Source organism: Pristiophorus japonicus, chromosome 9 (assembly GCF_044704955.1).
Source record: "Pristiophorus japonicus isolate sPriJap1 chromosome 9, sPriJap1.hap1, whole genome shotgun sequence".
NCBI classification, from domain to species: Eukaryota; Metazoa; Chordata; class Chondrichthyes; family Pristiophoridae; genus Pristiophorus; species Pristiophorus japonicus.
The window spans coordinates 229,870,446-229,883,587 of record NC_091985.1 but is presented as its reverse complement, the minus strand read 5'-3'; the positions used below and the strand labels follow the sequence as shown (position 1 = coordinate 229,883,587).

Here is a 13,142-nt window from a genome sequence, read left to right as displayed (position 1 = left end):
ACGCGGGATGCACAGTAACGCAACCTGTGGAAAAATGGCGTGTGTGGGGGGGGGGTGGCGGGGGAGTGCGCAGAGATTCCCGAAGACCCCGAGCTTCAGTTCGACCGTGCATGCGCGTGAACTGCGGCCGTCGGTTTGGGCGTTTTGCCTCACAACTTGCCATTGACCCGAGTGTTTTGATTTCTTTGTTTCCCTCTCCCCGCACAGAGGGCACCCTGCTGCACAGAATGGACAACCCACCGACCCCGACCATGTACAAGTACCGGCCGGCTTACAACAGCCCCGGCCGCAACCACGCAGCCCTCACGCACTCCGCCAGCGAGAAGGTACGTTGCCCCGATCCCACAGGTGCCGTGACATCGTCACGGTGCATCACATGAAGTCTACAGCACTGAAACAGGCCGTTTGGCCCAACAAGTCCATAACCAGTGTTTACGCTCCACACGAACCACCTCCCCGACCCGACTTCATCTCACCCTATCAGCATATCCTTCTATTCATAGAGTCATAGAAATTCACAGCACAGAAGGAGGCCATTTCAGCCCGTCGTGTCCGTGCCGGCTGACCAACAGCTACCCAGCCTAATCCCACTTTCCAGCTCTTGATCTGTACCTGCAGGTTACAGCACTTCAAGTGCACATCCAAGTACTTTTTAAATGTGGTGAGGGTTTCTGCCTCTACCACCCTTTCAGGCCGTGAGCTCCAGACCCCCACCACCCCTTGGGTGAAGACCTTTCCCCTCAAATCCCCCTAAACATAGAAACATAGAAAATAGGTGCAGGAGTAGGCCATTCGGCCCTTCGAGCCTGCACCGCCATTCAATGAGTTCATGGCTGAACATGCAACTTCAGTACCCTATTCCTGCTTTCTCGCCATACCCCTTGATCCCCCTCGTAGTAAGGACTTCATCTAACTCCTTTTTGAATATATTTAGTGAATTGGCCTCAACTACTTTCTGTGGTAGAGAATTCCACAGGTTCACCACTCTCTGGGTGAAGAAGTTTCTCCTCATCTCGGTCCTAAATGGCTTACCCCTTATCCTTAGACTGTGACCCCTGGTTCTGGACTTCCCCAACATCCCCCCAATTACTTTAAATCTATGCCCCCTGGTTGTTGACCCTCTGCCAAGGGAAATAGGTCCGTCCTATCCACTCTATCTAGGCGCATCATAATTTTATACACCTCAATCTGGTCTCCCCTTGGCCTTTGCGCCCCCACCCCGCCTCCCTCACGTCCTCGCTGACCTACATTGTTTTTCTGGACCCCAAACGTCTTTGTTTAAACATTTCTCATCCTCCTGTTCGAATTTTTCCATGGCCTCACCCTCCATCCCTGTAACCTCCCCTACAACCCCCTCTACACACCTCCAATTCTGGCCTCTTGAGCACCCCCCCCGATTTTTATCGCTCCACCATTGGTGGCTGTACCTTCAGCTGCCTGGGTCCCCGAGCTCGCGAATTTGCCCTCCTTTCAAGCTGCTCCTTAAAACCTACCTCTTTGACCAAGCTTTTGGGTCACCTGCCCTCATATCTCCGGTGTCAAATTATGTATGACTTGCGCTTCTGTGAAGCGCCTTGGGATGTTTAACTACATTGAAGGCACTCTATAGGACTTGATGCCCCTCCACAGTTGAATGCACTGAAACACCTGAGGTGGGGAGCGGTGGGAAGAAACTGCGGAGGCTTGTGTATCTCATAGAATCATACAGCACAGAAGGCAGCCATTTGGCCCGTCGCACATGAGCCGGCTCTTTGAAAGAGCTATACAATCAGTACCCACCTCTCTCTCTCCACCCTGGCCTCTTTTCCCCCACGGCCTGCAAATCTTTCCCTTCAAGTATATATCCAATTCCCTTTTGAAAGTTACTATTGAATCTGCTTCCACCGCCCTTTCAGGCAGTGCATCCCAGGTCACGACATCATAGGCAGTCCCTCGGAATCGAGGAAGCCGTGCTTCCACTCTTAGCATGAGTTCTTAGGTGGCTGTACAGTCCAATACGAGAACCACAGTCTCTGTCACAGGTGGGTGGGGAGTCTGTCTTGTCGCACGCTCCTTCCGCTGCCTGCGCTTGGTTTTTGCATGCTCTCGGCGACGAGACTCGAGGAGCACAGCGCCCTCCCGGATGCACTTCCTCCACTTAGGGCAGTCTTTGGCCAGGGACTCCCAGGTGTCAGTGGGGATGTCGCACTTTATCAGGGAGGCTTTGAGGGTGTCCTTGTAACGTTTTCCACAAATCAACTCTAAACCTTCTACCAATTACTTTAAATTTATGCTCCCTGGTTGTTGACCCCTCTGCTAAGGGAAATAGATCCTGTCTATCCATTATATCTAGGTTCCTCATAACTTTATACACCTCAATGAGGTCTCCCCTCAGCCTCCTCTGTTCCAAGGAAAACATATCCAGCCTATCCAATCTTTCCTCATAGCTAAGATTCTCCAGTCCTGGCAACATCCTCGTAAATCTCCTCTGCACCCTTTCCAGTGCAATCACATCCTTCCTGTAATGTGGTGATCAGAACTGCACGCAGTACTCCAGCTGTGGTCCAACCAGTGTTTTATACAGTTGAAGTATAAACCCCCCCCCCCGCTCTTGTATTCTGTGCCTCAGCTAATAAAGGCAAGCATTCCATATGCCGCCTTTAACCACATTATCTCCCTGGCCTGCTACTTTCAGGGATCTGTGAACCTGCTCTCCAAGGTCCCTTTGTTCCTCTACACCTCTGTGTCCTACCATTTAATGTGTATTCCCTTGCCTTGTTAGCCCTCCCCAAATACATTACCTCACACTTCTCTGGACAAAATTCCATTTGCCACTGTTCTGTCCACCCAACCAGTTGATTGATATCTTCCTGCAGTCTACAGCTTTCTTCTTCATTATCAACCGCAAAGCCTATTTTAGTATCATCTGCAAACTTCTTAATCATACCGCCTATATTCAAGTCAAGATCATTGATATATACCACAAAAGGCAAGGGATCTAATACTGAGCCCTGCAGAACCCCACTGGAAACATCCTTCCAGCCACAAAAACACCCATCAACTGTTGCCCTTTGCTTCCTGCCTCTGAGCCAATTTTGGATTAAACTTGCCACTTTTCCCTGGATCCCATGGGCTTTTACTTTCGTGACCAGTCTGCCATTTGAGACCTTATCAAAAGGTTTGCTAAAATCCATAAACACTACATCGTACGCACTGCCCTCATCGAGCCTCCTGGTTACCGCCTCCAAAAATTCAATCAAGTTAGTCAAACACGACCTTCCCTTAACAAATCCATACTGACTGTCCCTTGATTAATCCGTGTCTTTCTAAATAGGGTGGAAGCCAGGAGAGATTAAATGACTAAAGGGATGATGGCACCAGGCAAAAGGAGATGGTAACGGGACAGGTAAAGAAACAAAAGATGAGTCTAGATGAGGTGTAAATGGGAATGGCAGAATCATCATCAGCTGCCATGTGTGCAAAACATGGGGGCAGAAGTCATGGCCTGAAAGCTGTGAAATGCCACATTGAAAGATGAGGCGCTGTTCCTCGAGCTTACGTTGAGCTTCATTGGAACAGTGCAGGAGGCCGAGGGCGGAGAGGTCAGAGTGGGAGTGGAGCGGAGAATTAAAGTGACAGGCGACCGGAAGCTCGGGGGGGTCGGTCACCCTTGCAGACTGAACGGAGGTAAACGGGTCACCCAATCTGCGTTTGGTCTCCTCCCCAATATAGAGGGGACCGCATCGTGAGCAGCGAATACAGTACACTGAATTGCCAGAAGTACAAGTACTTTCACCCGGAAGGGGTGTTTGGGGCCCTGGATAGTGGGATGGGAGGAGGTGAAACTTTGCCTTGAGACTGAGCGAAATCTTGTGGCAGAAGGGAAAATGTTCACCGTTGCCGAGCGAGTGAAGCTGGATGTGATAGCTCGGTGTGTTTGCTCTTTTTGTGCACCAGATCTCCCGAGGCGAGGCTGTGAAGGAGCCCAGGCCCATCGACGAGAGCAGCAGGAGCCAGAGCTACAAGTCGGAGCCCAACCTGGAGTCGGATGACTACCGCTCACCCACCATCTACAAGAGCTTCCAGTTCGAGCCCGTCTCCAATGATTCGCGCTCGTCCAGCCTGAAGTCGGCCCACGGCGGGGGCTTCGAGATGAGCCACCTGCAGTCCATCCGCTCCGAGGGCACCACCTCCACGTCTTACAAGAGCCTGGCCAACCAGACTCGCAACGGGAGCCTGTCCTACGACAGCCTGGCCACCCCCTCGGGCAGCCCTGAGCCTGAGTCTCCCTGCCCGGGGCCCGAGCCCACGGGCTACCACTCGCCCTTCATGTCGGCCAAGATCGCTCAGCAGAGGGAGGCGGACCTTCACCGCTACCTGCCGCCGGGGGCCTACGGGCCCCCTCCCCGCTGCCCCCGGGAGCCCCCCCCCCCGTCGTCGTCATCGACCTCCTCCTCTGCTGACGGCCGGGGGCGGCAGGAGCGGGAGAAGCTGTTGCGGCCGGAGGAAGCGCCCCCTCACCTCCCCGCGGGCACTGCCTACCACCACCACCACCAGCAGCAGCCGCCGCCGCCGCAGCACCACCACCACCACCACCACCCCAGGATGGGCGCTGGCTCCTCCGACGACGCCAGGCGTTCGCCGGGCTTCCGGGGCCCGGCCCAGCGGACCAGCGCCACCCTGCCACCCCCCTCCTCCTCCTCCTCCTCCTCCTGCTCGCAGTCCGGGGGCGCCGTCCCCCAGCCCTCCCGCTTCTCCAGGGTCTCCGAGGGTGCACCCCACGCCCCTCGGATCCGCTCCATGGGCTCCCCCGAGGCCCCGCCCCCTCCCATGGGCAAGTCCACTTCCTACGTGGTGGCGAGGCCGCCGTACGGCGCCGCACTGGACACCAGCGAAGTATTGGCGACGACGCATCCGCTGCTGGCTCCCAAGTAAGTGCCAACTCGCTTGAACATGTGTGTCCCCCGATTTTACACCACAGCAGGACGTCCCAAAGTGCTTCACGGCCAACTGAGCACCTCAGCTGTACCAAACCAAACAAAAGAGGTCATCATAATGGAAAACAGGGAAATGGCAGAGACTTTGAACAAATATTTTGTATTGGTTTTCACGGAAGGAGACACCAAAAGGATCCCAATAGTAATCGATAATCAAGGGGTTATAGGAGGGGAGGAACTTCAAACAATCACAATCCCTAGAGAAAAAGTACTCGGCAAATAATGGGACGAAAGGTGGACAAGTCCCCTGGACCACCTGACGCCTTACATCCTAGGGTCTTGAAAGAAGTGGCTGCAGGGATAGTGGATGCATTGGTTGTAATCTACCAAAATTCCCTGAATTCTGGAGAGGTCCCAGCAGATTGGAAAACCGCAAAGGTAACGCCCCTATTCAAGAAGGGAAGGAGACAGAAAGCAGGAAACTACAAACCAGTTAGCCTAACATATGCCATTGGGAAAATGCTGGAGTCCATTATTAAGGAAGTAACAGCAGGACATTTAGAGAATCAAAGTACAATCAAGCAGAGTCAGCATGGTTTTATGAAAGGGAAATCATGTTTGACAAATTTACTAAAGTTTTTTGAGGATGTAATGACCAGGGTGGATAAGGGGGAACCAGTGGATGTGGTGTATTTGGATTGCCAGAGGGCATTCGATAAGGTGCCACACAAAAGGTTACTGCTCATGGGCTCCCGCGAGGGTCTATGGAGCGTCCTCCCCTGTTTCGGATGTCCCCAAAAGTACCTCACCATCCTCCGCCTGCTCCACGACGACATGCAGGCCGTGATCCTTACAAATAGATCCATCACAGACCCAATCCGCGTCCGGACCGGGATCAAGCAGGGCTGCGTCATCGCCCCAACCCTCTGCTCAATCTTCCTCGCTGCCATGCTCCACCTCACAGTTGACAAGCTCGCCGTTGGAGTGAAACTAAACTACAGAACCAGTGGGAAGCTGTTCAACCTTCGCCGTCTCTAGGCCAGGTCCAAGACCACTCCAACCTCTATCGTCGAGCTACAATACGCGGCCGATGCCTGCGTCTGCATACACAAAGGCTGAACTCCAGGACGTAGTCGATGTATGAAAGCATGGGCCTTACGCTAAACATCCGTAAGACAAAGGACCTCCACCAGCCTGTCCTCGCCGCACAGCACTGCCCCCCAGACATCAAGATCCACGGCGCAGCCCTGGACACCGTGGACCATTTCCCATATCTCGGGAGCCTCTTATCAACAAGAGCAGGCATTGACGACCAGATCCAACACGGCCTCCAGTGCGCCAATGCAGCCTTCGGCTGCCTGAGGAACAAAGCGTTTGAAGACCAGGCCCTCAAAACTGTCACCAAGCTCATGGTCTACAGGGCTGTAATAATACCTGCCCTCCTGTATGGCTCAGAGACATGGACCATGTACAGCAGACAGCTCAAGTCGCTGGAGAAATACCACCAACGATGTCTCCGCAAGATCCTGCAAATCCCCTGGGAGGGCAGACGCACCAACTTTAGCGTCCTCGACCAGGCCAACATCCCCAGCATTGAAGCACTGACCACACTCGACCAGCTTCGCTGGGCAGGCCACATTGTCTGCATGCCAGACACGGGACTCCCAAAGCAAGCGCGCTACTCGGAACACGTCCACGGCAAACGAGCCAAAGGTGGGCAGAGGAAACGTTACAGGGACACCCTCAAAGCCTCCCTGATAAAGTGCGACATCCCCACTGACACCTGGGAGTCCCGAGCCAAAGACTGCCCTAAGTGGAGGAAGTGCATCCGGGAGGGCGCTGAGCTCCTCGAGTCTCGACGCCGAGAACATGCAGAAACCAAGCGCAGGCAGCGGAAGGAGCGTGCGGCAAACCAGGTTCCCCACCTACCCTTCCCTTCAGCACTGTCTGTCCCTACTGTGACAGAGACTGTGGTTCTCGTATTGGACTGTACAGCCACCTAAGGACTCATGCTAAGAATGGAAACAAGTCTTCCTCGATTCCGAGGGACTGCCTATGATGATGATGATGGGGTTAATATATTAGCATGGATAGAGGATTGGCTAACTAACAGAGAACAGAGAGTCGGGATAAATGGCTCATTTGGCAAACAGTAACTAGTGGGTGCCGCAGGGATCGGTGCTGGGGCCTCAATTATTTACAATCTATATTAATGATTTCGATGAAGGAACCGAGTGCACTGATGATACAAAGATGGGTGGGAAAGCAAGTTGTGAGGAAGACACAAAGAATCTGCAGAGGGATATAGAAAGGCTAAGTGAGTGGGCAAAAATTTGGTAGATGGGAGTATAATGTGGGAAAATGTGAGGGTATCCACTTTGGCAGGAAGAATAAAAAAGCAAATTATTATTTAAATGGAGAGACAACAAAATGCTGCAGTACAGAGGGATCTGGGAGTCCTTGTACATGAAACAAAAAAAGTCAGCATGCGGGTACAGCAAGTAATTAGGAAGGCAAATGGAATGTAGGTCTGTATTGCAAGGGGGATAGAGTATAAAAGTAGGGAAGTCTTGCTACAACTGTACAGGGCGTTGGTGAGACCACACCTGGAGTATTGCGTACAGTTTTGGTCTCCTTATTTAAGGAAGGATATGCTTGCATTGGAGGCAGTTCGGAGAAGGTTCACAGGTTGATTCCTGGGATGAAGCGGTTGTCATATGAGAAAAGGATGAGCAGGTTGGGCCGATACTCATTGGAGTTTAAAAGAATGAGAGATGATCCTGTTGAAACATATAAGATTCTGAGGGGGCTCGGCAAGGTGGATGCAGAGAGGATATTTCCCCTCATGGGGGATTCTCGAACTAGAGGGCATAGTTTCAGAATAAGGGCTCGCCCATTTAAAATGGAGATGAGGAGGAATTTCTTCTCTCAGGGTCATGAATTCTCTGCCCCAGAGAGCTGCGGAGGTTGGCCATTGAATATATTTAAGGTGGGGATAGACAGATATTTGAACTATAGGGGAGTTAAGGAGAGCGGGCGGGGAAGTGGAGTTGAGGCCAAGATCAGATCAGCCATGATCTTATTGAATGACGGAGCAGGCTCGAGGAGCCAAATGGCCCACTCCTGCTCCTATTTCTTATGTACATTACAACAGTGTCTATACTTGGATAAAGTACTTAAGTGGATGTAAAGCACTTTGGAACATGCTGAGGTCATGAAAATCGCTATATAAATGCAAGGCTTTCTTTCTGTTCCTGAATTTTGTTCACGGCCACCTGGGTCAGGGAGGGAAGGGAAATCAGCCTGGGTTCCTGCTCCTGATCAATGTCCAGTGACCCCTGGGTTAGAGAGATGGAACACTGGGTATAAAGTGGAGATGCACGGTCAGGATAATGTAGAGGGAGCTCTACACTGTATCTAACCTGTGCTGTACATGCCCTGGGAGCACTCGATGCTGACACTGGGTATAAAGTGGGGACACACTGTCAGAGTAATGTAGAGGGAGCCCTACACTGTATCTAGCCCGTGCTGTGCCTGCCCTGGGAGCACTCGATGCTGACACTGGGTATAAAGTGGGGACACACTGTCAGGGTAATGTAGAGGGAGCCCTACACTGTATCTAACCCGTGCTGTACCTGCCCTGGGAGCACTCGATGCTGACACTGGGTATAAAGTGGGGACACACTGTCAGGGTAATGTAGAGTGAGCTGTACACTGTATCTAATCCGTGCTGTACACGCCTCACGTGAATTAACGTCCTTCTCTCTTCCCCTCTTGACAGAGACGAGGTGAGGATGAAAGGCTCCCACAGCAAAAGCAACGGGCAGCCCAAAAGCCTGAGCAAGGGGGATCCCCGACAGACCTCGCCGCCCCCTTGCCCCGGGACGACCAGCGGAGCTCCCCTGAGCCCCAGCAAAGGCGTGAAGAAAGTCTCGGGGGTTGGGGGGACTACCTACGAGATCTCCGTGTGAGGCCGAGCGAGGGGGAGTGGGCGCCTCGCCAAAGACTCTTGTATGCAATCGGAGGGGACTGAACCTCGCGATGACACACTTTATTCCTTTGGGTGCTGGGAGGAGAAGGAGAGGAGAAGAGATCTGATGAACTCAAGCGAGCTTCCGTATCTTTACAGGACCTGGCGGGACGGCTGTGGGAATCCTTCTATGTGTATATTCAAATTTTAGCCAATCGTAAGTTTTAAGAGAGAGGTAGGAGAGAGAAAAATAGCGTTTCGCACACACATGCGCTCGCACACACACGCTCGCTCACACATGCTCTCTCACACACGCTCTCTCACACACGCTCTCTCACACGCGCTCTCTCTCTCACACGCGCTCTCTCTCTCACACGCGCTCTCTCTCTCACACGCGCGCTCTCTCTCACAGGCGCTCTCTCTCACAGGCGCTCTCTCTCACAGGCGCTCTCTCTCACAGGCGCTCTCTCACAGGCGCTCTCTCTCACAGGCGCTCTCTCTCACAGGCGCTCTCTCACAGGCGCTCTCTCTCACAGGCGCTCTCTCTCTCACACACCCGCTCTCTCTCTCTCACACACCCGCTCTCTCTCTCTCACACACCCGCTCTCTCTCTCACACGCGCGCTCTCTCTCTCTCACACACCCGCTCTCTCTCTCTCACACACCCGCTCTCTCTCTCTCACACACCCGCTCTCTCTCTCTCACACACCCGCTCTCTCTCTCTCACACACCCGCTCTCTCTCTCTCACACACCCGCGCTCTCTCTCACACACACGCGCGCTCTCTCTCACACACACGCTCTCTCTCTCTCACTCACGCGCTCTCTCTCTCACACACATACACATTCACTCTCACAAACACACATTCACACTCACTCACTCACGTATAAACTATGAGAGGGACGTAGGTTTGATGGGGAAGGGGGAGGCTGGCAGTGTGTGTAGGACACGAGAGGAGGGAGAGAGATTTTGTGGCTTTCTCCCCCGGCACTAAAGAGAAAGAGGGCACTAAGCTTGCATTTTAAAAATTTTGTTTAACGCTCCCTCTCTCTCGCGCTCTCTCTCTCTCTCTCTCTCCCTCCTTCTCTCTCTCGTGCAAGTTTCTGCGAGTTCGATCACTGAGGAGCGGACATTGTGCAATCACCATGGGGAGGGGGTGGGTGGGATTGGAGGGCGGGGGGTGGGGTTAAAGGACGGAAATCTAAAGGAAAAAAGAAAAGACTTTTGCAAAAAAAAAGATTTTTTTATATAATTAAAGGGATTATTTACTCTGTATCCTTTCACTTGTAGAAAGGCACAAACTATTAGACTCACCTGTCGATGGAGCGAGCCGCTGCAGAGGGGGTGGGGGAGGCGACAGAGGCCGGGGAGGGGTAACAGGTGCAGGGAGGGAGAGAAGGTGACACTCCGCAGTCTGATGTCACCACTCTCCTCATCCTCCTCGCTTCACTCTGACTCTCACTCACATTACGCCTATTTAAATCCGCCCCTTACCCCCGCCCCGCTCGGTTTGTTTCTGAAAAAAATAATTATTAGCGATTAAATTAAAGGGATGTTTGGTGGTCTCTGGACGAAGTTTCTGGCCTTAACGTTCCCCACTCTCTGGTCAAGCCAAAAACCGAGCCAGCGAGGACTCCTGCACCACAACCCCTCCCCCGGTGGGATCCCGCCATTCCGGAACTGCCGCTCACAGTCCCATCCCATCCGCACTTAACGCTCAGAATTCAGCAGCTCGGGAATGTTGGAGGCTTCTGCAGAACGTTTGGGGGGAGGGGGAGGGGAGGGGGGGCATTGGGAACATCTCGATCTGAATATAATAAATATTTTCGAAATACCGTATTAAAAAAAAAAGACGAGAAAAATTATTACCGGTGGATTTTTGCGCGGGAGAGAGCGAACGAGATTTCGTAACTGTGTAGCGGGCGGCCGTTTCCTCCGAGCTGCCCACCTCTTCCCTCCCCATCCTTTCCTCCAAGTAGGTGCTGCCACTTGACGCCCAGTTCTTCGCCTGTCTCTCTCTACCTGTTCAGGTGGGGAGCCGGGTAAGGAACCCAGGTGAGGTACCCAGATCTGGTGCTGGCCAGGTGGGATACCCAGATCTGGTGCTGGCCAGGTGTGGTACCCAGATCTGGTGCTGGCCAGGTGGGGTACCCAGATCTGGTGCTGGCCAGGTGGGGTACTGGCCAGGTGGGGAAACCAGGTGGGGTACTGGCCAGGTGGGGGACCAAGGTGGGGTACTGGCCAGGTGGGGGACCAAGGTGGGGTACCCAGGTAGGGGCACAGGCCAAGTGAGGTACCCAGGTGTTGGACTGACCAGGTGGGGTACCCAGGTGGAGGACTGGCCAGGTGGGGTACCCAGGTGGAGGACTGGCCAGGTGGAGGACTGGCCAGGTGGAGGACTGGCCAGGTGGAGGACTGGCCAGGTGGAGGACTGGCCAGGTGGAGGACTGGCCAGGTGGAGGACTGGCCAGGTGGAGGACTGGCCAGGTGGAGGACTGGCCAGGTGGAGGACTGGCCAGGTGGAGGACTGGCCAGGTGGAGGACTGGCCAGGTGGAGGACTGGCCAGGTGGAGGACTGGCCAGGTGGAGGACTGGCCAGGTGGAGGACTGGCCAGGTGGGGGACCCAGGTGGAGTAACCAGGTGGAGGACTGGCCAGGTGGGGCACCCAGGTGGAGGACCGGCCAGGTGGCCTGGCAGCCTTTAACAAGATGCACGTTTCACAGCTGAACCCAAAACCCTGTTCAACTTTCTGCTGAGCTGATTGAGGGCTTCATTTTTTTCGTTCTGGGGTGGGGCCGGGGGGGTGGGCGAGGGGGGAAATGTGGTCATCACCGGCAAGGCCGGCATTTATTGTCCCAAACCCCTAGTTGTCCTCGAGAGGGTGGTGATGGGCCGCCCCCTTGAACCGCTGCCATCTCATGTGCTGTAGGTGCCATTAAGTCGGGGCCAAGAAGAGGCAAGGGCCAGGAGCAGCATGGGCCAGCCCACACTGCGATGTGTGTGTGCACTAGGTTCATGCAACAGAGCTGGTTTCTCGTCATCCTGGTTAATTCTTGCCACTGGACCAGGACTTAGCTTTGTCAAGCTCCTGTGGTGGCTAATGTGCAACAGTCGCCACATGTAAAAAAAAAAAGTCCGACACAGGCATCTTCCACCCTTGAGGATGTAGTTTGGGACCTGGTAAATTGAAACACCTGTGAACTCATCCCTTTTTGGCGTGGAAGCAAGTCATCCTCGATACGAGGGACCGCCGATAACGATAAGTCGGGAGTTCCAGGGTTTTTGACCCAGCGGCGAAGAAGGAATGGCCGATATCATGATTATGAAGGAATGGCCGATATATGTTCCAAGTCGGGATGGTGTGTATGTGAGAGTGTCTCGGAAGGGGAACGGGGAGGTGCTAGGGGTTCCATTGCGCCTGCTGCCTTTGCCCTGCTGGGTGGTGGGGAGGTGCTGAGATTGATGGGGGTCACCTATCGCGCATTTCACACCTTGCACATTTCAGACGTGGGTAGAGTGAAAGGCGTGGGGATCAAGCAGCCGTGTTTCTTTGGGGGTTCGAAGACTGATAGGGGTATGAGGATCGGGTCGCCGGGTATGGCATTGTCTCCATCATCATGATCATCATAGGCAGTCCCACGAAATCGAGAAAGACTTGCTTCCACTCAGTGAGTTTTCAGATGACTACAGTCCAGTATGAGAATGACCATCTCTGTCACAGGTGGGACAGACAGTGGTTGAAAGAAAGGGTGAGGAGCCTGGTTTGCCACACGCTCCTTCCACTGCCTGCGCTTGTTTTCTGCATGCTCTTGGCGACGAGACTCGAGGTGCTCCTGGATGCTCTTCCTTCACTTTGGACGGTCTTCGGCCAGGGATTCCAAGGTGCCAGTGGGGATTGCACTTTATCAAGGAGGCTTTGAGGGTTCCATCAGTTCCAATGGGCTCACAACTGCAGAATCTGAAAGAAAGCCACGGAGTAAGGATTTCCACAGGTAGGGGGGATTCTTGAAGCACGAGAGACTCTTCGTGTAATGATCAATAGGTGCTACCAAACACCACAACCCGTCGACTGTATTCTTCCTGCTGTGTCTGATCAATAATGCAGTTGGGTAGCACTGAACTAAATGGCAGTACATCTGCACCATGCAATCGCTGAATGAGAGAAACCAAAATTCCCTGATTTTAAAACCCTTTGTCTCTCCCACACTTTGATTTAAAACCCTGTGTCTCTCCTACACTCTCTGATTTTAAAACCCT

General features: G+C 53.3%; 1 protein-coding gene across 1 annotated transcript in view; it reads left to right on the top strand.

Annotated features, from left to right (window-relative positions):
- The window catches only part of LOC139273857 (palmitoyltransferase ZDHHC5-like), a 28,751-nt gene extending 18,719 nt beyond the window's left edge, over positions 1 to 10,032 (top strand). Inside the window, exons 8-10 of the mRNA XM_070890933.1 lie at positions 208 to 326; positions 3,937 to 4,910; positions 8,698 to 10,032. Of these exons, the coding sequence (XP_070747034.1) occupies positions 208 to 326; positions 3,937 to 4,910; positions 8,698 to 8,887 (1,283 nt within the window). The 3' untranslated portion in view covers positions 8,888 to 10,032. The remainder of the gene's footprint in view (positions 1 to 207; positions 327 to 3,936; positions 4,911 to 8,697) is intronic.
- Positions 10,033 to 13,142: the final 3,110 nt, after the last annotated feature.